The following is a 26613-nucleotide window of genomic DNA, read 5'->3' as shown; positions in this document are numbered from 1 at the left end:
CTCTTACTAGCTCTTCTTTCAGTTAGTCCTGATGAAGGGTCTCAGCCCGAAATGTCGACTGTACCTCTTCCTAGAGATGCTGCCTGATCTGCTGCGTTCACCAGCAACTTTCATGTGTGTTGCTTGAAATTCCAGCATCTGCAGATTTCCTCGTGTTCGCTGGTATGTTCAGTGCCTTTGATGCTCTTGTACCCTTCTCCAGATTTGTGCTCTTCTGTTATCATTTCCCTGACTTGTCTTGAATGATCTTTTGTCTTCATTTTGGTTTGGTCTGTTGAAAATCTACCACACTATTGGACCTTACAGAGAAAGGGGTATTATAGTCGTCTTATGAGTTCATTGTAAGCAGTCGATCCTCCCAATTGTCAGGTTAGGTAATATAGTATATTGTACCTGAGGAAAGTCAGGTTACAAAGGGGTTGAATACTTTTTTAGCCTTACAGTTTTGGTTTTTAATTTTCAGTAAACTGACAGGTTTTGTTTTTATTTTGATTTGACATGATGAACAATGTTTTGTAGAAGTGCTCAAAAATCCTACTTCAATGTACAAACATTTGTATTTTCAAGTAAGAAATGAGACTGTAAAATGTGAAAGTAGATGTGGGGGCTGAATACTTTTTCAAGGCACTGATGTAATTCCTCCAATAGTGTATTGCTTAATTTGTGGTTTGCTGTCATCCAAAGGAAAGATTTTGTTGTAAATTCTTGGATTTGTTGATGGTTGCGTATATTTACTCAGAAGATTTGCTGTAAGTACATCTTCATTGTTAGATCATTTGATTTTTCTTTAATATGTGTTACTTGGTATATGCTGATGTTTAAAATCAACAAAGCTTTCTATTGACCTTCTCTCACTCTAAACATTTTTTATATATTTCTTTACTGCTCATGGATGTACCAGGAGGGAGTAATAAAGTACCTGACATTCAGAAGCATTATCACTGTCTAGTCTCCCATCACTGCCATGGGAGGAGTGATGGAAATTCCTATTGACCTGATATTTAACTGAACAAAGTTCAGTGCAAAGACACACAAAATGCTGGAGGAACTCAGCAGGCCAGGCACCATCTATGGAAAAAAAACTACATTCGACGTTTCGGGCTGAAACCCTTCAGCAGGACTGAATAAAAAAAAACTTGAGTAGATTTACAAGGTGGGGGAGGGGAGAGAGAACCATCAGGTGGTAAGTGAAACCTGGATGGAGAGGGATGAAGTAAAGAGCTAGGGAGTCGATTGATGAAAGAGACAGAAGGCCATAGAAGAAAGAAAAAGTGGGGGGGGGGGAGAGAAGCATCACAGGGAGGCGATGGGCAGGCAAGGAGATAAGATTAAAGAAGGAAAAGGGGATGTGAAATGGTGGGGGGTGACTGCTGGGGGAGCTACCAGAAGTTTGAGAAATCTATGTTCATGCCATCAGGTTGGAGGTTACCCAAATGGTATACAAGGTGTTGGTCCTCCAACCTATGTGTGTCCTCATCATGACAGTGCAGGAGGCCATGGATGTACATATCAGAATGGGAAGTGGAATTAAAATGGGTGGCTTGTGGGAGATCCCGCTTGTTCTGGTAGATGGAGTGTAGATGTTCGGTGAGATGGTCTCAGAGTGCAAAGAGATTATCTGTGAATACTACAGCATGACTCCAAAACTTTTTCATTTTCATTACTTAAGTGTTATGGTATACTCCATTTTCCTGGATAAAGGAACTCCTACAAAAATTAAGAAACTAGTGTATCATCCAGATAAATAAACCCGCTGATTGTTTTCAGATCCCCCAGCCCAAAGTTGTTTTTCTACTGCCACCACCCCCAGTAATTCCATTGATGGTATATTAGTTGTAATGGGTTTCATACACAAAATAAACTACAGTTGCTAGGCTGGCTATTTCCAAAATTGTGACGACCTGAAGGGCCAGAACAGCAGGTTCCCCCTGAAGTCTCACACTACCTAGAATTCCCTAACTATCAGCGGTGTGGATCTATCTTCACAAAAAGCAATGCTGTGTTTTGAGGAAGCAGCTGGGCACCACCTCAGGGACAATATGGGAGATGCAGATTATAAACTGGCTTTGCCAGTGAAGATTTCAAATCAGTCAACATTATCTGCTTAAACCAAATCCTGTGGCATTGAGTTCCGTCTACCTTTGTAATTTTCTCTAACCTGTTGACAGCACCACGGTAGCATAGCAGTTGTCCTTCCCATGAGGGCGTGGGTTTCCTCCCACAATCCAAAGAAGTATTGATTAGTAGGTTAATTGGTGATTGTAAATCATCCTGCAATTAGACTAGGGTTAAATAGGTGGGTTGCTGGGCGATGTGGCTTCTTGGGCCAGAAGGGTCCATTCCATGCTGTATCTCTAAATCAATAAAAGTAATTCAATGATCATCAGACATCTGTGCTTTACTAATCTGTTTATTTTCTTCACGTATTTAATGACTTGGCTATTGGTGACTGAACAATGTTACTTCATGCCTCCATCATCCACTTTAACCAGGCTGTTAGTGATCTGTTCCAAGAACTCCTCATGCGGTTCAATGTTTTTTTTAAATGCAGTGCTGGAAAGAGGTTTTGTTGCATTATTTATTCTTGCCATTTATTTAATCTGATAGTGGCGGTCCCATGATTCTTGTAACTAACTCAGAAGCATTAATAATTTTACCATGTCCTCCACAAAACTACAGCTTAATTTTTGGCTGGTTCTCTTTCAGAAAGTGTTTTCTGAAATTGACGTTGCATTTATTTCGGCAGGTATTGCTCTGGTAATTTTGTGATTATGCAGCATGTTACTGAAAAAATGTGGTCTCACCTTGCTGCTCTGTAATTTTGTTACCTCTCTGCTTTGGCATTTAATTTGCACTGTTGCAGATTTGTTTGTATTAAGGCAATTTTTGTGTGTGACTACCTGTTTCAACTGTATTGCTTGACTTCTGATATGTAAGTATCTTCACCTCATTCTTATCTTTGTTTACATATGACCATTTACCCAACAGTTCAGCAATCCTCTTCATGCCATCTTGTAGTATGGAGCAGTCTTTTATATGATTGACAGTACATTAATTTGGTAACATCTGGAAATTCCAAGACTACTCAGTTTCTTTAGACTAAATGGATGAAATGATAAACATCTGCTGCCTGGCAACTTTTTCTAAGGCGCTGTACGCTCACCTGCCAATCTGAGGAACTTTTGATCATAAGACATAGAAACATAATTAGTCCATTCAGCCCATTGATTATCCTCTGCCGTTCAGTCAAAGCTGTTACATTGTTGCTGTCAGCCCCATTCTTGCCCCATCTCCCTGTAACCTTTGACACCCTTACTAATCAGGAATTTATTGACCACTGCTTTAAAAACACCTAATGATTTGCCCTCCACAGCTGTCTGTGGCAATGAATTCACCATCCTTTGGCTTAAAAAAAATCCTCCGCACGTCTGTTTTAAAGGGATGCCCTTGTGTACTGAGGTTGTGTCCCCCATTCCTAGATTTCCTCCACTATTGGAAACATCGTCTCCACCTCCATTCTAATTAAGCCTTTCAATGTTCAGTAGGTTTCATTAAGATCCACCCATATCTCTCCCCCCCACCCCCCCATTCTTCTAAACTCCAACAAGTACAAGCCCAGAGCTATTAAAGGCTTCTTATTCTTTGGAATCATTCTTGTGAATGACCTCTGGATCCTTTCCAATGTCAGCACATAATTTTTCTGATAAGGGGCCCAAAACTACTCATAATACTCCATGTGTGGTCTGACAAACACCTTATAAACACTCAGCATTATATCCTTGCTTTTTGTATTGTAGTCTTCTTGAAATGAATGCTGCTAACATTGTATTTACCTTCATTACCACTGACCCAACCTGCAAATTAATCTTTAGGGAATCTTGCGCTAGGACCCTGAAGTCCCTTTGCATTTCCAATTTCTGAATTCGCTCCTTGCTTTAAAAAATAGTCTATACCTTTACTCCTTCTACTAAAATGCATGATTATACACTTCTCTACAGTATATACCGTCTGCTCCTTGCCTGTTCTCCCGATTTGTTTAAGTCCTTCTGGAGACTCTCTGTTTCCTCAACACTACTTGCCTTCCATCTATCTTTGTATCATCTGCAAACTTGATCGCGATGCTAATAATTCTGTTTTCCAAATCATTGACATACATCATGGAAGACTGGTCCCAGCACTCTCTCTCCTGCAGAACACCATTAGTCACTGGCAGCCAACCAGAAAAGACCCTCTTTATTTCCTCTCTTTCCCTCATGCCAATCAGACAATCTTCTATCCACTCTAGTATCTGTCCAGTAATACCATGGGCTCTTGCCTTGTTTAGCAGCCTCAAGTCAAAGACCTTTGCTTAACCTCTGTCCTTTTTCCTGCTTGCGACTGTGTTGCAATCCCTTCTGTTATTTGACTTCAATCACATTTTTCATGATAAATCTTTAACTATTTAAATTTTCAGGAAGTCAATATGTCAGGCCTTGTAGTTTTATAACTTTTGCAAATTGCTAGCTTTAACAGTTAACTAACCATGAATAAACATCTGTAATTTTTGGTTGTGCTTTTATATCAGAATCAGGTTTATTATCACTGAAACATGTTGCAATTATTTATTTTGTGGCAGTAGTGCAAGAAAAATTACCAAGTGCATGATCCATTCTGATAGTGGAAGGGCAGAAGGTGTTGTTAAAATGTCTTCATATTCCTGTACCTTCTCCCTGATGGTGACAATGAGAAGAGGGAATGCCCTGGTTGGTGAGGGTCCTTAATGATGAAAGCCCCCTTCTTGAGACAATGCCTATTGAAGATGTCCTCGATGCTGGGGAGGCTACTTCCCATGATGGAGCTGGGTGAGTTAGTAACCTCTTGCAGGTTTTCCCACTCCTGTGTGTTAGTGCTTCCATACCGGACAGAATGCTCCCCACTGAGCATCTTTAGAAATTTGCCAGTCTTTGATGACATACCAAATCTCCAAAAACCCCTAATAAAATATAGCCACTGGTGTGTTTTTGTGATTGCATCAATATGTTAGGCCGAGGAAAGATTTTCAGAGATGTTGAAACCCAGGAACTTGTGCTTGAGTTTGAATCCTACAATTGATTTTGTTGTAAACACTTTATAAGTAAGCAGTTTTGGATCTAGAGTCTTTGTTAATTTGTGTAAATTATCTGACAGGCTGAAAATGCTTGTATATACTTCCATTTCTAGTTGCTTCGAGATGGTGAGACTTGCTGGTAGATACAAAGCAGCTTCTTTATTCGACACAAGAAGGTGCAGCAGGCATCTACGGACGGAGATGGTTTCAGTAGAAGGGTCTGCTAGCTCAATGTGGGCTCGATATTTATATGCTAAACAGAAAGGCAATCGCTACTTTAAAATGTTATAGACAATGCATAGACAGTGCTTGCTTTTGAAGCTACATACAAACATCACACCTTCAGACTTCATCCTTTCCTTCCGACGCTAACCTGTCTGGGTTGGTATCCACAGCCTTTAGTTAAACCCACAATACATTTATTTGGCATTTTATGTGTTAACATAGAAGACAATTAATATTTATAATGTATAGATAATACTGTCTTCGAAACTATAGCATCAGGTCAAACTACGGTGCCAGAAGCATCTGGTATTCGCACCTTTTTAGGAAGTGCATTGTTGTGTACTTTGTCAAATAATAAAATAGAAGTCTGGTGGCCAAAGTTATTTAAGTGTAAACAAATCATCTACCCAAAAAAACTCACTCTAACAGAGAGAATTTGGCAAAGGTTTCAGATATTAAACAAAAAAAATCATTGCAGGTATACAGAAAATTAAAAAATAGCTTGAATAATTACTGTCAATCTACCATTAATGCAATCTCTCCATATACTGCAAGAAACGAACATTTGTTAGTTGCTCACAATTTGAAAATCACCTCATTATTCACTTCAGTAATGAGAGAACAGGTAGTGGTGGAAGGTGGGACAGTATTGTAAAACCTGATGTACAATTGCAAGAAAATGTCTGTAACCCCTTTGCAATGATCTGGTTTTCTGCAATAATTACTCATAAAATGTGATCTGATCTTCATCTAAGTTCCAATAAAAGACACTCACAATTTGCCTAAACTAATAACACACAACAATTGGACTTTCCATGTCCTAATTGAACACATTGTTTAATCGTTCACAGTCCAGGCAGGAAAAAGTATGTGAACCCTTGTCTTTAATAACCTTCTTTAGTAGCAATAATCTCCACCAAACATTTCCTACAGTTGCTTTTCAGGCTTGCACAGCGGCGAGGAGGAATTTTAGACGATACCTCCAAATTGAACTATTTCAATTCATTAATATTTCTGGGATACCTTGCATGAACACCACTCTTCAGATTCTGCCACAGCATCTCAATTTGAGTTGAAGTCTGGACTTTGGCATTTTCTCCTTTTTAAACCATTCTGTTGTTGATTTACTCTTATGTTTCGGATCATTGTCTTGTTGCATCATCCAACTTCTGTTAAGCTTCAGGAGACAGACCACTACCGTGACATTCTCCTGTAAAATGTCTGTTAAAATTCCTCAACAGTTGTAAGGTGTCCAGGCCCTGAGGTAACAAAGCAGCCCCAAACTATGATGCTCCTTCCACCATGCTTCACAGTTGGAATGAGATTTTGGTGTTGTTGTGCCGTGCCATGCCTGTTTTCCTCCAATTAGAGCAGTGTATATTTCTGCCAGAAAGTTCAACTTTTGTCTAATCTGTCCACAGAACATTGTCACAAAAGTATTGTGCAACATCCAGGTGGTCTTTTGCAAGCTTGAGACATGCAGCAATTTTTTTTTCCTCCCTGGTATTCTTCTGTGAACACTATTCTTGTTCAGTGTTTTTCTTAGTGGACATATGAACAGAATCCTTTGCAAATTCTAGAGATTACTGCAGGTCTTGCTGTTACCATTGGGTCTTTTTCACTTCCTTCAGTATTGCACATTGTGTTTTTGGTGTGATCTTTGCAGGGTGCCCAATCCTAGGGAGAGTAGCAACACTACTAAGTTTCTTGCATTTATAGACAATTTCTCTTCGTGTGTCTTTTATAGCTTTTTCCAGTTTCATACATCTCTACAGTTCTTCTAAGGTCCTCTGAATGTTGTTTTGATTGAGGCATGGTGCACATAAACAGATCTTTCTTGAGAAGAGCAGGCTGTGTCAGTAACCTGACTTTGTGTTTTTATAGGGTAGGCATCTTTACAACCCACTCCTCCAATCTCATCTCATTGATTGGAACATTTGACTGCAAATAGCTTTTGTATCCTTTTTAAGAATGGTGTACTCAGTATTGATGAGAAGAACAATTGTTTGTTATTACTTTAAGCAGATTGTGTTTGTCCATTATGTGACTTGTAGACGAGCATCAGACCACATTTGTGTAATTAATGCAGAAAACCAGGTAATTCCGAAGGGTTCTTTTAACTGTAAATGTGACTTTGCTGAAGGGGTTGGAATCCTGGAGGGATTCTCGGAGTTGGTGATGGACAAATACTCCCGTAAGAGACGTGGGAACAAGAGAAGCCGAAGGAATGTGGAAAGGACGGAGGAAAACCAGAGACCAAACAGTGGAAACACCAGGGGAACTGGTGCGAAAAAGGCAGCCTATAGATCGGCCCAAACACTCTTCCAGAAGGACAGGAAGCGGCTGGCTAGACAGATCATGGGGGCACCAGGCCCTAGTCAGTGTGCATTGAAGAAGGAAGAGGTGTTCACTCGCTTCCGGGATAAACTGGGGGTCGTGAATAACAAGGCTGACCTTCGTGGAATGGCGGACCATAGTACTCTATTTGACACGATAGAAATGATGAAGGAGATTGAGAAGGATGAGATCGAGGAGGCTCTAGCGGAGGTTAAGAAAGATACGGCCGCGGGTCCAGATGGAATTAAGAAGGAGGACCTGGAGAATATCATGGCCGAGAATGAGCAACTCCTGCCACGGCTTTTCTCACTTTGGCTGAAGTCCGGTACCATCCCGGAATGCCTTAAGAGGAGCAGAACGGTGCTTATCCCGAAAACTGAGGATGTTGAGGAACTGAAAAGCCTGGACAACTGGAGACCCATCACGATTGGGCCACTGCTGCTGAGATTGTTCACGAAAATTCTCGCCAAACGACTCAGTGAAGCAGCGCCGATCTGCCCAAGACAGAAGGGTTTTCTGGCAAAAACTCCAGGGTGTAATGAGAACATCGCCATCCTCAGAAATGTCATCAATGGGTCCAAGAGGCAAAAAGAAAATCTGGCAGTAGTGTTCGTGGATTTAGCAAAGGCCTTTGACTCGGTGGGCCATAAGCTGATCCAGAAGGCACTAGCAAGAGTGGGGGCACCACAACGGTTCAGAAAGTTGGTCGAAGACCTGTACACCGATACAACAACGGTGGTAGAGGTCGGAGAGGAACGGACTGACAAAATCGTTGTGAGAAAAGGGGTCAAACAGGGAGACCCCATGTCACCAATTCTCTTTAACATCGCCATGGACCCGCTGATAAGCACACTAGAAAGAGACGGGAGAGGAGTGGAAGTGGAAGCGGGTGTCCGGTGCACGGCACTGGCATTTGCAGATGATATTGCACTCCTAAGTAGCTCCTATGAAGGGATGGTGGAAAACCTTGAGATCCTGAACAGGTTCTGCAGGGCAACTGGGCTTGAGGTGAACATGAGAAAGACGAAAGGTTTTTACTGTGAATGCAAAAGGAAGACCTACTTGTACAACGCAAAGGAGGAATGGAGCCTGGAGGGGAAGAACATACAATTTATCCCACCAGGAGATATTGAAAAGTACCTCGGGGCAAAGATAGACCCGTGGTGTGGTGTGAGAGGTGCTAAGTGGAATGACAAATTGGATACGTGGTTCAACAGTCTGAAGGCAGCAAAGCTTAAACCATTCCAAAAGATTGAGCTCATGAAGACGTTTATGATTCCAAGGATGTACTACCATCTGACCCTCATTGAAGTGTCGCAGAACTCTCTGAGAGAGCTGGACCGCCTGATCAGGACAGCGGCCAAGGAGGTCCTCCACCTACCCCAGGATACAGCAGATGGAATACTGTATGCCAGGAATAAGGACGGAGGGTTAAGTCTGCCAAAGTTGGAAGTGCTGATTCCGATAGCCGTGATCAGGAAAAGGCTGGCATTGGAGCTCTCGGAGGACAGGGTTATCAAAACGTCGTTCACCATGGCCAACGAGGACAACCAGGCAAAAATCAAGAGTCTGGCTAGTCTCCAAGTGCTGAAGGATGTCATGGGCGAGCAGGAGTTCGACATCCAATCATACATGGTGGACGGACTGAGAACACCAGGTGGAGGTTACGACATCTTTGGGGAGATGATGGAGGATAAGGTGAGCAGACCACCCAAATTCGAGTTAGACTGGCGGACAGCTGAATTCGAAAAGTGGGCCCAGCTAACTATACAGGGATCCAGAATCAGAGACTTCAGGTGATGCCTGCACCGAAGACGTTTAGATCCTCTCTTTGACGGGAGTTCAATGAAACCATCTCTCACTGCTCCCCATCTGTAATTTCTTCGGCTCTTCAACTTTTCATTTTGGATCTCCCCCTCCCCCTCCCACTTTCATATCTCTTACTAACTCTTCCTTCAGTTAGTCCTGACGAAGGGTCTCGGCCTGAAACGTCGACTGTACCTCTTCCTAGAGATGCTGCCTGGCCTGCTGCGTTCACCAGCAACTTTGATGTGTGTTGCTTGAATTTCCAGCATCTGCAGAATTCCTGTTGTTTGCATTTTTAAAAACAATCATTTGTTTATTTTTCCCTGTTGAAAGTTTAATTACTCTGCATAAGACATAAATTGTAATTGTTTTTCTTAATGAATCTTGTAGAAAATTGTTTCTGTTTGGACTAATTTACTTCAATAAAACAAAATCAAGATTAACATTTCTGAAATGCGTTAATGATTATATTAAGTAAACCAAAGTGACGATCCACTGAAAATGTGCTGTGGTAGAATTCTGTGTTTATAACTTTGAAGGAAGCTTGCATCCTGTAGCTGTTGACGCTGCTTGGCTCACTGAATTGCTCCAGCAGATTATTTGATGCTGCAAAATTGTAGCATCAGTTCCTGGAGAAAACAGCAAAAGTAGAGATGTCTTCTGCATTATTACCCTTGATTTATCCATTCATTATATATTGGTTGAGCTTTCAATACATTTTATTTTTGATTATAACAATTATTATAATTCTGTTGAATGCTCTTTGCTGGAGATTATTTACAGAGCTTCCTCAGCACTGTTTAGCATTCACCGCCTGATTGGTGAGAGAAGTTACAGTGGTGCTAGAAAATTTGTAAACCCTGAAGAATTTTCTCAAATTCTGCTTAAATATAACCTAAAATGGGATCAGATCTTCATGTACTTCCTAAAACTAGATAGAGAGCCTAATTAACTATGTAACACAGAAAAACATTGTGCTTTTTCATATATTTATTGAGAAAAATGATCCAATATGACATATATTTGTTGGAAAAAGTATGTAAGCATTTGCTTTCAGTAACTGGTGTGATCCCCTTGTACAGCAATAACTTCAATCAAACATTTCCGGTAGCTGTTGATCAGTCCTGCACATCAGCTTGGAGGAATTTTTGGCCATTCCTCCTTACAAAACTGCAGGTCTTTTGCTTGTACTCTTAGGTTCTTTTTCACCTCCTTCAGCATTGCATGTTGTGCTCAGTGAAATTTTGCAGGATGCCCACTCCTGGGGAGAATAGCAACAGTACTGAGTTTCTTCCATTTATAGACAGTTTCTCTTACTGTGAACTGATGAACACTCAGGTCTTTAGAAATGCTTTTGTAACCTTTTCCAGCTTAATGCATCTCTACAATTCATTTTCTAATGTCCTTTGAAAGTTGTTTTGATTGAGGTATGGTGGGCACAAACAGATCTTTCTTGAGAAGAGCAGGATCTGTCAATACCTGACTGTTTCTTTTTATAGGGCAGGGCACCTCTAGAACCTACACCTCCAATCTCATCTCATTGATTGGGATACCTGCCTCCAAATAGCTTTTGTAGAAGGCATTATCCCAGAGGTTCGCATACCTTTTCCAACAAATACTTGCAATATTGGATCATTTTTCTAAATAAATAAACATGTAGAATGTTTTTTGCGTTATTTAATTAGGTTCTCTTTATCGAATTTTAGGACTTGAGTGAAGATCTGTTCACAATTTAGGTCATAATTATGCAGAAATAGAGAAAATGCTACAGGGTTTGCAAACTTTCTAGCACCACTGTAGAAAATGAGTACAGAATTAGGCGTTAGGAGTTACTTAAAAAGCTTGAAGTAATTGTTCATCCCTCCCATGTATTGTGGAATGTACCCATCTTTGTTTCATGCTGCTGTCTGCCAAACCACTTTAATCCCAGTATAACAAATCAGACATTTGCCATTTGAGAATCACAGGCCAAATCTTCTATGCCATTGGACTGAAAAGCAGCGAAGAAATTAATTTAACATCGAGGAATGAGGTGGGGGAGGAGGCTGGATGCAGTATTATCATTGTTGTTTTAATCCTCACTGGCTCTTTCCTGTCTGTTTTTCTCAATCTTTGACATGCCCATCAATAAACCTGTTTGTCTTGGCCTTCAATATATCCCTATTTCATTGGTACAAAATCACAATTAGCATGAGGTACTTCCTGGTCAGTTTGAAAGTGCTGATGTCAGGAGGTACCAACTCCTTTAATGACACTATATTTTCATAATAGTACTAGACAACGGGGTGACCCGTTGGGGCACCCTTTGAGAGAAGGGTAGTGCCGTCTGATGTGACCAGAATGAACATTGAATTTTCTGGAATGCTATTGCTATCTCTTTGATTTGGAATTTAAAGAAGAAAAACTCTTCTTATTAAAGAAGAAAGATGCATAGCAAGACAAATATGTAACTAGAATGAACATTAAATATCCATGAAGTAAATTTGAAGGAATCGGGCTTGCTGGGTCGGGTCTGGAATTAAATGTCCGATGTAATGATGGATTTGGCCTTAAATAATCACAGAAGGATTCCATTGATTCCTAGCTGGAATGACTTTTTTGGCACCAAAAGATGTCATTTGGAAGAGGCAATTGTATTGTCTGATGTTCTTCCTGAAATCGTTTGCAGTAGGTTCATCATTGCTGTACAAATTGAGTTCATTAGGTAGAGGCTGCAAATTGCCTATCCTGACCTTTCCCTCATACAGCAGAAATGTGTGGTTTCTCCAGTGAATAGGAAGGCACGACAGTGAGGGCATACTCTCGTCATCAAACCAACATCAGCAGAAGTGTGACGGCATGCAAGTCGTGCATTTTGCCTTGCTCTTTCTCTGTTGAGTTATTGTCGTCGAAAGCGGCCATTGTTGTCTTCAGCAACTCTCGCAATAATTACTCTGTGCCACATATTCTCGAGTTGATCTTGCCTTTTCTTCTCTGTCTCTTCCTCTCTCCTCCTCCTCTGCCTGTTTTTGTCATTCTGGAGACGCGCAGCCCTTTCATCTTTTGTCTCTTCATCTCTTCTACCATTTGTTCTTTCTCTCTGATCCTGGAGTCGTGTGGGCCTGATTGGATTCTTGTTCTCTCCTCCGTCTGTGCCTATTGTCATTTTGGAGATGTGCATGCCTGTCCTCCTCTGTCTCATCTTCTCTCATCTTTTTTTGTCCTGCCTCTTTGATCCTGGAGTTGTGTGGCTCTGGCCTCATCCGATTGTTGTTCTCTCCCTCTCCTTGTCGCTTCCCTACGATGTTTGGCGTCATCTCCTGACCATAGTGTCCCCCTTCTCTTTCCATGTGACATAATTAGGCTATCCATATATTTTTACCCTAATGCTTTTTAGAAGATAGGAAGCTGTAACACCAAAGCCTCCAAGCTGCTGAGGCTGGCTGTGCGCATGCGTCGGGCTGTGGCGTCGCGGTCTCCATGGAAGGTGGAAGCGATTCTTTGAGCATCATGAGGTGCTGCTGAGGCTGGCCATGTGCATGCGTCAGGCTGTGGTGTCCCGATTTCCATGATGGCCGATCAGGTCTTGGGTGAAAGGCAGCCTGTTGATTTTTGGCGAATGAGCAATTTTGTACGAATATATAACCCTGAACTTTGCCTGCATTCTGTAAATTAGCACATTTTAATTCGATTTAGCCAAAAAAAAGAGCCGCTGTAATGCACCGTTTGCGCTAATTGGAGGTTGCAAACAGACAGACAGAGCATGAGAGTTTTAGTAGTGTATAGATGTAGCAGCAACTAGTAGTGTCACAATATCAGCCAATAATGATTTTAGTTGTTTCCCACAGTCCAATCAATTAAGGTAGATAGGTATTTTGATTTTTCTTTACAACCTTTAGCTCCCACATTATGAAGGTAGTGTAGATGTCAGACCTTAACTGAAGATATAAGGCCCAGGTTTGAGGGGTATTGACTTTGCACCAGTCGTTATCAGTATTCAGGCAAAGTTCACCATGTAGTCAGTTTGCAAAGCTCATTTGGGATTGTTTGTTGCAAGTTGGATTGTTGGTGGATGGATGTCGTCTTAGGTAATCTGGTTAATTTTTATGAAGCAAATAATCAAGTGCCTTTGGCTTCTAAGTATAGTTGTAGTACAATAAATGCTTGATTTGTAGGTTGCTAATTGAATTGCTGTTTTTTTTTTGTTCCTGTATCAATTGTCTATACCAGCCTTTCTCAACATTTTTTTCCCTGGAGGAATCCTTGAAATACTTTCAGGTCTCAGGGAACCCTTGCATGAAAAAATTGTATCCAGAGCTCACATTAGTGTGATTAGTAAATTTATAGATATAATAATTGTCAGTGCTCTTTTGAGTACAGAATGAACTTTTGGCCAACCTTTCTTGGAGAAAAGAAGTTAAGCTTAGCTTACCTTTCTTGAAATTACTCTTACTCTTTCATAAATTTTAACAACTCACAAGGCAAACATGAATTTCTCAATTCTGGGTTGAACTTGAGATAAGTGCTTATGGATTTTACCTTCAACTGAAATGAGACAATTTCTATCCTTGGTCTTGATGCTTGTTAAATAAGAAAAAGCTTGCTCCCGCATATAAGAAGTTGAAAACCGCAGCAAAATGTTCATTGCTTTCCTCTGAATGGTAGGATATTCTTCTTCCACGGAAATCCAGAACTTCTCCAGGAGTAGCTTAGTAAGTCTCATCTTGAATGCATGATCACAAGGTTCTTCCTCTTCACTTAAAGTCAGGTTCTCAGGCTGAGCTGAAGATTCAGAGAGAGGGTCCTTCACCCAATCATACACTTGTGTTGAAAGAGGGGAAAAGTACTGTTCTATTTTGTTCTGAGTTCTTCTAGGTAGTTTTCAATAAGACTCTACTTTCTGATATCACTCCTCACACTCAAGACTAAGCAACAGTGGAAACCATTCAAGTTTTTCATTTGCAGCATGATTTTTTTCAAAGATTCAGTCTCCTTTTAAATCCAAGAATCTTATCACGTGAAGTCAAAACATTTTCTGCAGGGCCTATTTTCTTGAAAGTACTCCTGCAATTCACCTTTCAGCTCAAACACCCTGATGAGGACTCTTCTTCTGCTAAACCACTGGATTTCTGTATGTAGTAGGAGATTGGTGTGCTCTTTGTCCAGGTTTTCAGTTTTTTAAAAACATTTTCGAGTAAACTGGTCATAAAGAAACTAAATAACTTGTTTCCTGAACCTTTATACTGACTGACTTTATTTTCAAAAGCTTTAATCTGTTTGTTTTAAGATTCCAGTAATCGTTTAAAATATTTATCACTTTTATGTGTCATGGCTATGATTTGCAGTTAAGTGCCTTTTCAGTTTTGCTGGAGCCATTGCTACATTTGTAAGTTTTTCGCCACAGAGTAGACATAATGGAACAGGACAATTTAAGTCACCTGTCCAGGCAAAACCCATTGGTGAGAGCTTTCATTGTAAAGATATGGTACTGGCTACTTAGTTTAGTCCTGCCCACTGCTTTTGTCTCCAGGACCCAGAAGAGGTTGGTGGACTTTTTCTGGGGCACCAGGAGGCATTGAGTCTCTGCTGTGGCCCTGACTCTTTAGGTCGTGGAGGGCGGTCAGTCATTGATGTGTGCATGCACGCAGCTGACCTCCGCCTCAGCACCCTGCAGAAATACCTGTATAGCGACCACCCTTCAAGATGGCTTGCACTGACGACACGCTTTCTCTGCCAGGGATACTGCCTACAGGAGGACACCCGACTTCCAGCAGACAGCATCAGCTGTGCCAACTTGAGGGAACTGCTTTGTTTTTATCGAGAGCTGTGGAGAGTATGGGGTTTAGTCTCATCCAGACAGATTGCTCCTGCGCCAGTGAGTGTCAGTGCTCTAGCTGTGAGGGGAACGTGTTCCCATCTTATCACAGTGGCTGTCGAGGGGGCTCGGGGAAGTGGAGGGGTTTCGACTGATGGGCTGGAAGTCCTCGTCGGATCCAGGCCTTGAGATACCACTCGGGAGAGGGTCCCACATAACGTGAGCTATCTCGTGGGGATGTCCACCATGCCGTTTCTTGACACTCCAGAGTGTTTCTTCTACATGGTCTCTTGCACACCTTTCACTTCCTTGTCTTTGCCTGCCGAGCAGACTCACCTTGGTAATCAGTTTTACCATCTGGCAGTGGAGGAAATCCCCAGTGGAAATCTCTTAATGCAGAGGTCCTTCTCCTGTACAGTGGGGTTCTGGGGTGGAAGGTGTTGCATTGGGCAGTACCATGCAATAGGTCTTTAAGCAGACTCACTAACACCCTGTGCACCTGTCCATTCTGCGGCTGGGAGGAGTCAATGGACCATGCTTGCATGGAGTGTGAGAGGTTGTAACCCCTGTTTGAGTGTCTGAAGAGGCTGCTGCTCAGGTTCTAGTTGCACTTCATGCTCCTTATGTAACACTCGCCTTGACTAGTGGCATGATCTCGGGGTGATAACCCCCTGCCCGGCCGAACCTCAGAACTCTCGTTTGGGTGAATGCTGTGCGATGTGTCCCCTTTCAAATCAGTACCTCGTAATGACAAGCCGTACACAGGATACAGTTAAATAATTAAGATTTTGTAACTCTTAGTTGAACTATGGGAGTAGTAGAGAACCAAAATATAAAATAAAAAGGCGGGCCAAGAATAATAATTAGACAGTTCGTGCACAGATAACTCATTAGAGCTCACCGAGTATCCTCGGTCCACATTCGATTTTCTCCGAACTCCGCAGGTCCCGAGCCCCCGCTCGGGGTCTACTGTGCTAGCCAGCTCACAGCATCTCTTTGTGTGCGTCTTCTCTCTTCAGCCCCATGGCGCATACTGACCAAATCCCGTGCAAACAACAGCTTTCAGATGCGCAAAAAAGAATAACATCTGTCCCAATTGGTTAGCAAATGAATACAAGTCCCGTTATCACTAATTATAACCCAAACATGCTGCTACAGAGAACGCCTTACATCAGCAGTTAACATTACAGAGAAGCCATTTTATTAGCCTTGGCAAGTAACATGAAAGCAGAACCTCTTACATTATATACGGGCATCCAGTATGGAAGGGGTTGGGTTGCAAGGAGAATCTATTGGTGGGCTTGCTCCTGGGCCTGGCCAAGTGGCTGTTCACAGGTCTTTGTGGCTTAAAGTCAAAGGCTCTGCCAGGGCAGATAGCCTGCCCCTCTTCTGAGGATGCGTTCATACCCAGCTGTTGTTGGAGAGGGAGCATGAGGTCACAATGAGTACTGTGGGGGGTTTCCAAGAGCAGTGGGGGCCCCCCAGAGAATGACTTTTATAGACAGTAATAATCATTTTAATTTGAATTTATTCAATATCTTGTAAACGTTTGTACTTTGTATTTGTTGTGTAAATAAACTTATCGTTTTGTAAAAAAAAGGGACTTTTTTTTGTAAACAACAGGAATTCTGCAGATGCTGGAAATTCAAGCAACACACATCAAAGTTGCTGGTGAACGCAGCAGGCCAAGCAGCATCTATAGGAAGAGGCGCAGTCGACGTTTCAGGCCGAGACCCTTCGGTAGTCCTGACGAAGGGTCTCGGCCTGAAACGTCGACTGCGCCTCTTCCTATAGAGACTTTTTTTTGTGTCTGTTCTTGCACTAGTGTAGTGAAATGACTCAAAAGATCATGAGTAACCTTATCAGAATTGTCCGTACGCCTAAGCCTAGAGTCCTCCTCTTCCATCTCACAACTCGTCTTCAAAAATCACCACACTGGACTGTCCTTAGAATGAAAATTTTCCTCCAGTTTTCTACTCCACAGGTAGTTTATTTACTCCCATATCAGTGAGTGGCGGATAAGGGGAAGTTGGGGGAGATGTTACAGCCCAAGTTGGGCGAGTTCATTCAATGATCGGAAAACGCACTTCATAGCCTACTGTCCTCCCCTCTGCGCTTTACAGCTCTCCTCATCAGTCTACTGTCCTCCCCTCTGCGCAATACAGCGTTCACCAATTATCAGCTGACCGTACACCCTCCGTGCAAAACAGCACTCACCAATTATCAATGGCTTCTCCTACCTCGAGTTAAAAACTAACAAGGAAATAAAAATGGTCCTACTGCGCACTGTCATTTTGGGCTGAGGGAGCTCTAACGAGATTGCTAACGAGGCTGCTCAGTCACTGCCCACCACAGCAAGCACTGATTTTTTTTTTAAAAATCACAATCTCTTGTAGAATCAATAGTGACCTCTCACAGGATCTTATGGTTCTACAGAGCCCCAGTTGTGAAACCTTGGTCTACACAAATAAAATTGTGGGTGGCTGTCATTTGCTTTATGCACAGTTAACTTTAAAGTTACTACTTAAGTGGCAATGTGCATCAGATTAAAAATTGTGCTGAGAGAATAAGCAAACTTGATTTTAAAATTCAAGGTTTTTAAAAATTTTGGCATCTACAGATTACAGTTTTACAAACAATTGTCCATACTTTACAAGAATAAATGCAAAGAAATCAACAGAAAAATTTCATGGTTTTATGAAGGACGATTCTTTCAAAATTAGAATCTTTGTTAGCTTTAAATATTGAGGGGTTTTCTTGTAAATACAAATGAAGATTGCTGGACATATTCCAGTGCATTTTAAATTCAGTAGTCACACGATTCCATTATTTTTTGTCTTTGTAGATGTGATGCAGACCCATCCGCACTTGCTAAATATGTTGTTGCATTGGTAAAGAAAGATAAAACTGAAAAGGAATTGAAAGCGTTGTGTGTTGACCAATTAGATGTCTTTCTTCAGAAAGGTAAGGAACATCACATTAGCAAAGACCACAAACATTAGCTCTTGAAGACCTTGAATTTCATGCTAAGGATTTTGTATTTAATTTGAAATTTATACAGTTATCTATTGTTCAAGCAGATGATTAATATAGAATCATTTTTAGAGAAGGAGTTGATTTGACAACATTGAGCTCTGCTGTAGAAATGCCGCCAGTTTTGTCAGTGCTTCTGCTGCTATCCTGTTTTTTTTTAAAAATATCATTTATGGTTGATTTCCCAGTTGAAAGCCGCAGAAAATTTGTCTCTGTCAGCTTTTCATGCAGTGATTTTCAGGTTATGATAACTCGCTGCATAAATATTTTGCCTCAAATTACCTTGATCTTCTATCACCCTGATTCTTTTGCAAGTCACCTTGAACACAGCTAATAGCTGAAGTAAGCCATCAGGCCCTGCAATGCCATTAAATAGGATTATGCCCGATCTATGCTGACCTGCACTCCCTCTCTGTTTCAGTTCCAATTCCAATAACACTCTTTTCCTAGAGCTTTCAAATATTTGTCTGTCTCTACCTTGAGTATATCTAATTATCTGACATCCACCGCCCTTGGGCAGTGAATTCCAGAGATTCACTACCCTCAGAAGAAATTTGTCACCCTCAGTTTTCAATGATTGGCATCTTACTTTGTAGTTATATCCACTTGTTTGAGGACTCTGGCCCTGTACCCACTGAGGTTTAGAAGGATGGGGGTGATCTCACTAAAGCTGACCAACTATTGAAAGGCCTTGATAGAATGGACATAGATATCTGTAGTAGTGGGAGAATCTAGAGGGCAAAATTTCAGCATGAAGCGATGTCTCTTTAGAACAGACGAGGAAGAATTTTTGTTTAGCCGTACAGTGGTGAATTTGAAATTCGTTACTGTAGATGGTTGTGGATACCAGGTTGTTGGGTATATTTAAAACAGAGGTTGTTAGTTTCTTCATTAGCTAGGGTGTCAGAGGTCCCAGGGAAGAGCAGGAGACTGGGATTGAGAGGGAAAAATAATCCATGATACAGATCGGACTTGATGGGTCAATTCTGATCCTTTGTTTTATGGTGTTATGGAGGCTTTTGTTTGTGAAAATATCTCATTATCCCAACCTTTCTAGCCTCTTAGTAGGAATTCCTCTCGTCCCAGAAATTAATCTGGTTATTCTCCTTTGGACTGCCTCCAAAGCTATTGTAGAGTAAGATTATTGGCGAAAATGTATATGTATTTCACAAGCACCGACACTGAGTTGGGGTTTCACTTTAAGAAGCTGGTCTGAAGTGATGACGTTATTACATAAGACTTTTAGCACATTTTTGAGTGTAGGTTTTAGAATTCAATAAGGCGTGTTACAGGTTTCATTAAACATAAAATGCCTCACTTGGTTTATTTGCAAAAACCTACGTTGGTACCCTGATGCTCTAGGATAATTCCGGAGTTATTGAACACGTCAGCCAATGTGGTCATTTTGGAACGGCTGGAGTTTTGGGAGCAAAATGCCGTTGCTTGGTTTGTACAAGATGAGGCCCAATTCGCTCTGTGAGACATCACCGCTAACAACAAATTCTACTATGTGGTAGTGTTGCTCAGCAATTCTAAGGCTGTGAGAGTGCCGAGTTTCCTTGAACACCTCCCTGAACATGATAAATACCAATCTTTGAAAACTCAGTTTTTACAAACTTTTGAACTATTGGATTCTGAGTGCACCAAACAGTTGCTCTCCTTACCTGGTCTTGATGATTCTAGGCCTTTGGAGCTAATAGACCACATGCTGTCTCTCCTGGGAAGTCACCGCCTTTGTTCTATTTTTAAAGAACTCTTCATTCAGCAAATAACTGATCAAGTTCGCTAATGCACCTATGAAGGACTATAGGGAACTTGCTAAAATAGCTGATAGGCTACACTCAGCTAGGCAGCGGTGCATCATTCCTCCTCCTTTCTCTACCTCAATAAACCCGATCAGCAAGGCCCCCAACATGGGCTTTCTATGGCTGAGAAGCAGGCAATGCAGGTCCTGCGCTTTTACCGGGCTCGCTTTGGTACGGATGCTAGGAAGTGGTGACCAGCCTGCAGCTTTGACAGTGCCAGTGTATGGCGATACCAGAGGTCTTTGAATACCATGGGTTCCATCTGCCAGGGTTGTCTACTGTTCATTATGGACACCCTTTCAGGGTGATGCTTCCTGTGTGACACGGGTGCTGAAGTGAGTGTGCTGCCAGCATCACCTATTGAAGAGAAGGCAAACAGTGACAAAAATTCACTGGAAGCTGCCAACAGCAGCATATTCCAAACCTGCAGGACGCAACAGGTGATTTTTTTTTTCAGTGGGTGATGTGGGACTTCTTCCTGGCTCATATGGCTAGACTTCGCTTTGTGCAGATTTCCTAAGTGCCCAAGGACTGGATGTCAAGGAATTTGGGTCATTACCCTGCTCCCTCAGTAAGTTCCCCACAACGACTCTGTCAAGCGCATGCATATGGGATGTGAGGTTACTCAACTGTTGGACAAATTCCCAGACCTCACCAAGCCCACATTTTCCACTACAATTTCAAAACATGGGGTGGAGCACCACATTCCCACAACTGGCCTGCTAGTCTATGTCCGCATGTGTAGACTGGACCCAGCAAAGCTGGCAATTGCAAAGGCTGAGTTTGCCAATGTGGAAAGACTTGGAATTGTATGCCGGTTGAATAGCCTCTGGGCTTTACCCCTCGATATCGTCCCTAAGTCCGATGGTGTTAGCCATCCACGTGGTCATTACCGATGCCTTAACGAGGCCACCGCCCCAATTGTTACCCGGTCCCACACATTCAAGGCTTATTGGCACGTTTAGCCAGAAAGTTAATGTTTTCCAAAGTTAATCAGTTAGGGGCTACCAACAGTTGTCTGTATGCTTTGAGGGCATTCCCATAACAGCTGTGATGACTCAGTTTGGCGTTATTGAGTTTCTGCACATGCAGTTTGGACTGAAAAATGCAGCAAAGCTGATGAACTCTATTAAAAGACTTAGATTTTCTTATTGTTTACCTGGATGACATACTTGTCACCAGTGCGTCCAATATCTCACATATCTCATCTCAGCACACTTTTTGAGTGCTTAAGCCAACATGGTTTGATTATTAACTCTGCTAAATTTCAGTTTGGATTGTCAGCCATCGCATCTTCGTACAAGGTGTAAAACCGCCCCAATCAAAAGTAGCTGCTAATATGGGTTTCCCAATGCCCCGCACTATGTTTTTTTTAAAAAAACCACTACAGGAGTATTTAGGTATGGTAAATTTCTATCACCGCTTCATTCCGCCTGCTGCTGAACTTGTGCTCCTCCTGTATGGTGCACTTAAAGGCAATACCCCAAACAAGTGTTTAACTGGTCAGCAGACATGACAGGGCATTTGATGATACCAAACAAGCTCTTTCTAACAAGACCCTACGAGTGCACCCCTCCCCAACACACTCATAGCCATTACTACTGATGCTTCAGATTATGCTGTGGGTAGTTGAAGGCCTGTGGCAGCCGCTCAGCTTCTTTAGCCAGCAGCTTTGTTTCCACCCCCCCCCCCCCGCAACCAAAAGGGAAGTACAACATGTTTGACCCTGAGCTTCTCTGTCTCTATTTGACTGCCTGCCATTTTAATTTTTTTCTAGAAGGTCACCATTTCACAGTGTTCATTGACCACAACTCCTTCATGCACGAGATGGCCAGAATATTGGGCCCTTGGTCTGCGTGGCAGCAATGCCACCTGGCCTACATAAGAGGTCATAACTGGTAAACAACATATCAAGGGGAAAAATAATGCTGTGGCAGATGGCCTCTCACGGCCAGTGGTTGAGGACGTACACATAGGGTTTGACTATGCCAGCATGGTAGCCAACCAAGTGACTGACCCAGAGGTCCAGCCTTACTGAACAGCAGTCACGGGGCCTGTGGTTGGCTGACATCAAATTTGGGGAAGCTGGGGTTTTTCTCCTATGCGATTTTCTCAACCAGTCCCCCTTGCCTCATTGTGCCTAAAAACTGGAGGCGGACTGTTTTTGACTCCATACATGGCTTCTCGCATCCGGGCCAGAAAGCCTCACAGAAACTGGTTTGTTTGGCATGGCGTCAGAAAGGAGGTGCGTGATCAGTTTGCAGCCTGTGTGGAGTGCCAGTGGGCAAAAATTAAACTCTCATGCTCAGGTGCCATTGGCACCTTTTGAGGTCTCTGAGCAATGATCTGACCATGTCAATGTGGACCTGTTGGTCCTCTTTTATCCCTGAAGGCGTGGCTTAGGTGTTCATTAGCACCTGGGTTGCTCGGTTTGGCATCCCATCTGATATTTCCTCTCACTGCAGTCCCCAATTCATTTCAGACCTCTGGGTTGTGATGGCCCAAAACCTCGGAGTTAAGCTACATCACACCGTGGCATATCACCCACAGTCCAGTTGCCTATGCGAGTGGTTTCACTGCTCCTTAAAGACTGTTGAGAGGGCTTCCCTGACAAATGAGTGTTGGTATGATCGTCTCCCGTGGGTCTTGCTGGGACTCAGAATGACTCCAAAAGAGGACGCAGTCGTCCATGACAGAATTAGTATACAGACAGCCGTTACAAGTGCCAGGTGATTTCATTCCTGACATCACAACCACCTGGTTGGCCTCTCAACAGCATTTCACCCTCCTCTATAAATTCAAACCCTTTTCACCTATTCCTACCTCCCATCATGGCGTACAGCACTCTTTGTTTCCTGTTGACCTACATTCTGCCTCATTTGTTTTTGTCTGCTATGATGCACACCAACATGGCCTGCTCCGTGTTTTGGAATGAGGAAAAAAGATTTTTATCATGGATAAGAGGGGTAAACCTGTCACGACAGGGGACCCGTGTGTCGTCAGGTGAGTCGGGATATCTGCTGTGTGCTTGGAGACCCGGGATCTTTGCAATCTTCAGGCACAGAGCTCGAAAAAGTGATGTAACCGACTTTTAATATCGTAAGCCAGCGAGTTGTTTATTATGTCTCCCTGCTCACTGGGAAAATGGAGACACCTCTTTCTCCCTTATTAGGGATAGAGAGGACCTGCGGTATGTCGAATGAAGTGAAACGTGAAGTCTCAGGGGTAACTGCAAGTCTATGTCTTTGCTATTGCTTTGCTCACACTTGAGTGCTTGGTGGCAGTGCCAATGCTTGCTTGCTTTTTTTTTGCCCATGGGGGGGAGGGGAGATTGTTGCTCGCTGTCGCTTATGCTCAGGGTGGGAGCTGGGCGGCGGGGGGGGTCGAACTTTAGAGTTCTAACATTTAACTGTTGTTCATTCTTTGGATCACTTCTCTGTTTTCATGGATAATTGCAAAGAAAAAGCATTCCAGTATGTATATTGTATACATTTCTCTGATATTAAATTGTTCCTTTGACCCTTTGAATCTGAACATATTTCAGTAGATCATCTTAAACCAGCCCACTCAGATTTGGAGCATGCCACTGCCATGTCAACATACCTCTGGACGAGCCAGAGGCACCTGCTGTTCCTCCACCCATGGAACGCAAGTCCTGAGCCGGGTGGCTTGTATGACATTGAGTTTGAGTTTCACTTTAAGAGGCGGGTCTGACATAATGACTCTGTCATGTAAAGTTGTAAAGATTTCTGGTGCATTTTTAAGTGTAGGTTTTGGAGTTCAATAAAATGTGTTATGGGTTTTCTTAAACTTGGAAATGCCTCACCCCATTCATAACATGCCATCTGCCACCATAACGACTTATTGGATCTGCTTGTTAACTTTTCGTGTTTCATGCACTGAAACGTATTATTCCCTCTATCCAAACTTCACTCACTTGTAGTCTCTCTGTATTCAGATAATCTGCTCTTTGATTCTTAATAAATTGCCTGACATAGTACTTGTTCACATTCAATTGTATTCACTAGGTTTTCACACACTTTTATGTTTCTCCGCAGAATTGCAAAATCTGCATCCCACTTCCCTACAACCTATTTGTGTATTACTGGCACATTTGGAAGTCTCTGCATTTCATTTCCTCCAGATCATTAATGTAAATAGTAGACAATTGTTGGTCAAGAACTGATCCTGGGTTACATCCCGACACCCTGAAAAGAACCCGTTTGTTCTCACACTCTGTTTTCTATGTGATAACTAGTTTTCAGTCTATGCTAACACACCTGCATGTTTTGTCTTCTGGTTCTTCAACTTTCGGACTGTAGTTTTACTTTATTGATGGTTTTGAACACTTCCATTCTGCCCATTCTTTACCTTCTCTATTATAGGGAGAACAGTCACAGCTTCCCCAGTCCCTCAGTGGAAGCAGCGTCCCTTATTGCTGAGACTATTCTGTGAAATCTTTCCTGCATTCTCTGCAGGGTTTTTGTGTCCTTACTAATTGGAGAGTTGGACACTTTTTTTGGTTGTAGCTAAATCAATGTTTGATAGAGGCTGTGTGTGTGTGTGTGTGTGTGTGTGTATACATGTTTACACAGCCTCTATCAAATGTATTCAAAACTTCTTACAAGTTTGACTTAATAACCTATCTATGTACAAAGATAGCAATTAGTTTTGTTCTTGTTTGTCTTTTCTAGCAACATCCTCACCACCAATGTTACACTGACTGGCCCTGCATTTGCTAGGTTGATGGTTACATCTTTCTTTGAACAAAGATGCATGAGGGAGATGAATTCACTTCTCCATAAACTGCTTTCAGTCATAGAATGCTGTGTAACTTCAGCTATATCGTCCATGCCAGCTGGCTTAGAGCTAGTTAGCCTACTGCTACGTCTCGTTTCCCTTTAAATTTAGAATACCAGTAAAGACATTTATTTCAGAACACTAACAATGTAGTTGACCAAATGCCAAAGCCACTTAAAGGCAAGTTTAGTTCATATTCCAGAAAGATAGATGTTTGTGATGCAATTTTGTGTTCAGGTTACCAAATCTTGGTCCTTTTGTTCAGTTGAAGAACTGTATATCCCAGGAAGGTAATATGACTGAGTAAGGAAGATGAAATATCTGTTTTGCCTGTACTAGTCTTTTTGAATCAAAGCCTGAAAAAATGCCTCAATGTACAAATTTAATGGACAATTTTGATAAATTCTCCAATTCACAAGATATTTGTGGAATATATTTAAGTCAGGAGTTCCCAACTTTTTTTTATGCCATAGACCCCCAGGTTGGGAACCCCTTATTTGAGTCATTGTGGTTTTGAGAAATAGATCTTTATTCTGATTTTTTGTTGAGTTTGTGCTCTTATTAGATTACTTTTTCTAATAACCCAGTGTTGAAACAGAATGTATTGTACTTGAGGACAGTACACATTTGCCACTGTAAATGTTATTATGACCTTGGTAAATATTGCATGTGCGTAGTCACTAGATTGCATTGACTGGAGGGTCTATGTCTCATATATTTGAGGTGGAGCTGAAAAGTGCGTCAAGTCAGAATCAGCTCGGCTTTAATATCACTGGCATATGTCATGAAATTTATTATTTTGCAGCGGCAGTACATTGCAATACATAAAACTATACATTATAATCAGAATTGTACAATATATAAAAAAAATTAAACAAGTAGTGCAAAAGAGGGAAAATGTGAGGTATTCGTTGATTCATTGTTCATTCAGAAATCAGATGGCAGAGGGGTAGAGCTGTTTCTGAAGCATTGAGTGTGTATTTTCAGATTCTTGTACCTCCTCCATGATAGTAGCAGTGAGACGAGGGCATGTCCAGGGTGATTGGGTTCTTAATGATGATTGCCGGTTTTGTGAGGCATGACTGTTCTGAAGGTGTCCTGGATGCTCAGCAGGCTAATGTTCATAGTGGAGTGGGCTGAGTTTATATCTTTCTGCAGCTTTTCTGATCCTGTGCAATGGTCCTCTATAACAGATGGTGAGCAACCAGTTGGAATTCTCTGCACGGTACATCTGTAGAAATTTGTGAGTGCCTTTGACATATCAATTCTCAAACTCCTGATGGAATATAGCCGATGTCATGCCGTCTTTGTAATTACATTAATATGTTGGGCGCAGAATAGATCTTCAGAGATCTTGACACTCAGGAACCTGAATCTGCTCACCCTTTCCACTGCTGATTCCCTTGATGAGGACTGTTCTGTCCTCCCTTGACTACTTCTTGAGTTCACAATCAGTTCCTTGGTCTTATTAACATTGAGTGCAAGGTTGTTGTTACAACACCACTCAACCAGCTAATCTGTCTCGTTCCTGTATACCTCTTCATCACCATCTGAAATTCTGCCAATAATAGTTGTGTCAGTGGCAAATTTATAGATTATTTTTGAGCTGTGCCGAGCCAGACAGTTGTGGATGGAGAAGGAGTAGAGCAGTGGACTAAGCATACATTCTTGAGGTGTGCCAATGTTGATTGTCAGCAAGGAGGAGATGTTATTTGCGATCTGCACAG

The 26613-nt window shown here is 42.0% G+C and overlaps 1 protein-coding gene across 4 annotated transcripts in view; it reads left to right on the top strand.

The window, feature by feature from the left end:
- The window catches only part of rbm26 (RNA binding motif protein 26), a 157795-nt gene that overhangs the window by 24428 nt on the left and 106754 nt on the right, over positions 1-26613 (top strand). For 2 of the 4 annotated variants that reach the window (XM_063048501.1, XM_063048502.1), the window contains one exon: positions 18094-18212. The exons of the other annotated variants lie outside the window; for them this stretch is intronic. In XM_063048501.1, the coding sequence (XP_062904571.1) occupies positions 18094-18212 (119 nt within the window). The remainder of the gene's footprint in view (positions 1-18093; positions 18213-26613) is intronic. 4 annotated transcript variants of the gene reach the window in all.

Source organism: Mobula hypostoma, chromosome 5 (genome assembly GCF_963921235.1).
Source record: "Mobula hypostoma chromosome 5, sMobHyp1.1, whole genome shotgun sequence".
Classification (NCBI taxonomy): Eukaryota; Metazoa; Chordata; class Chondrichthyes; order Myliobatiformes; family Myliobatidae; genus Mobula; species Mobula hypostoma.
Note: the sequence above shows the minus strand (reverse complement) of the source record. Positions and strands in the feature narration are given on the sequence as shown.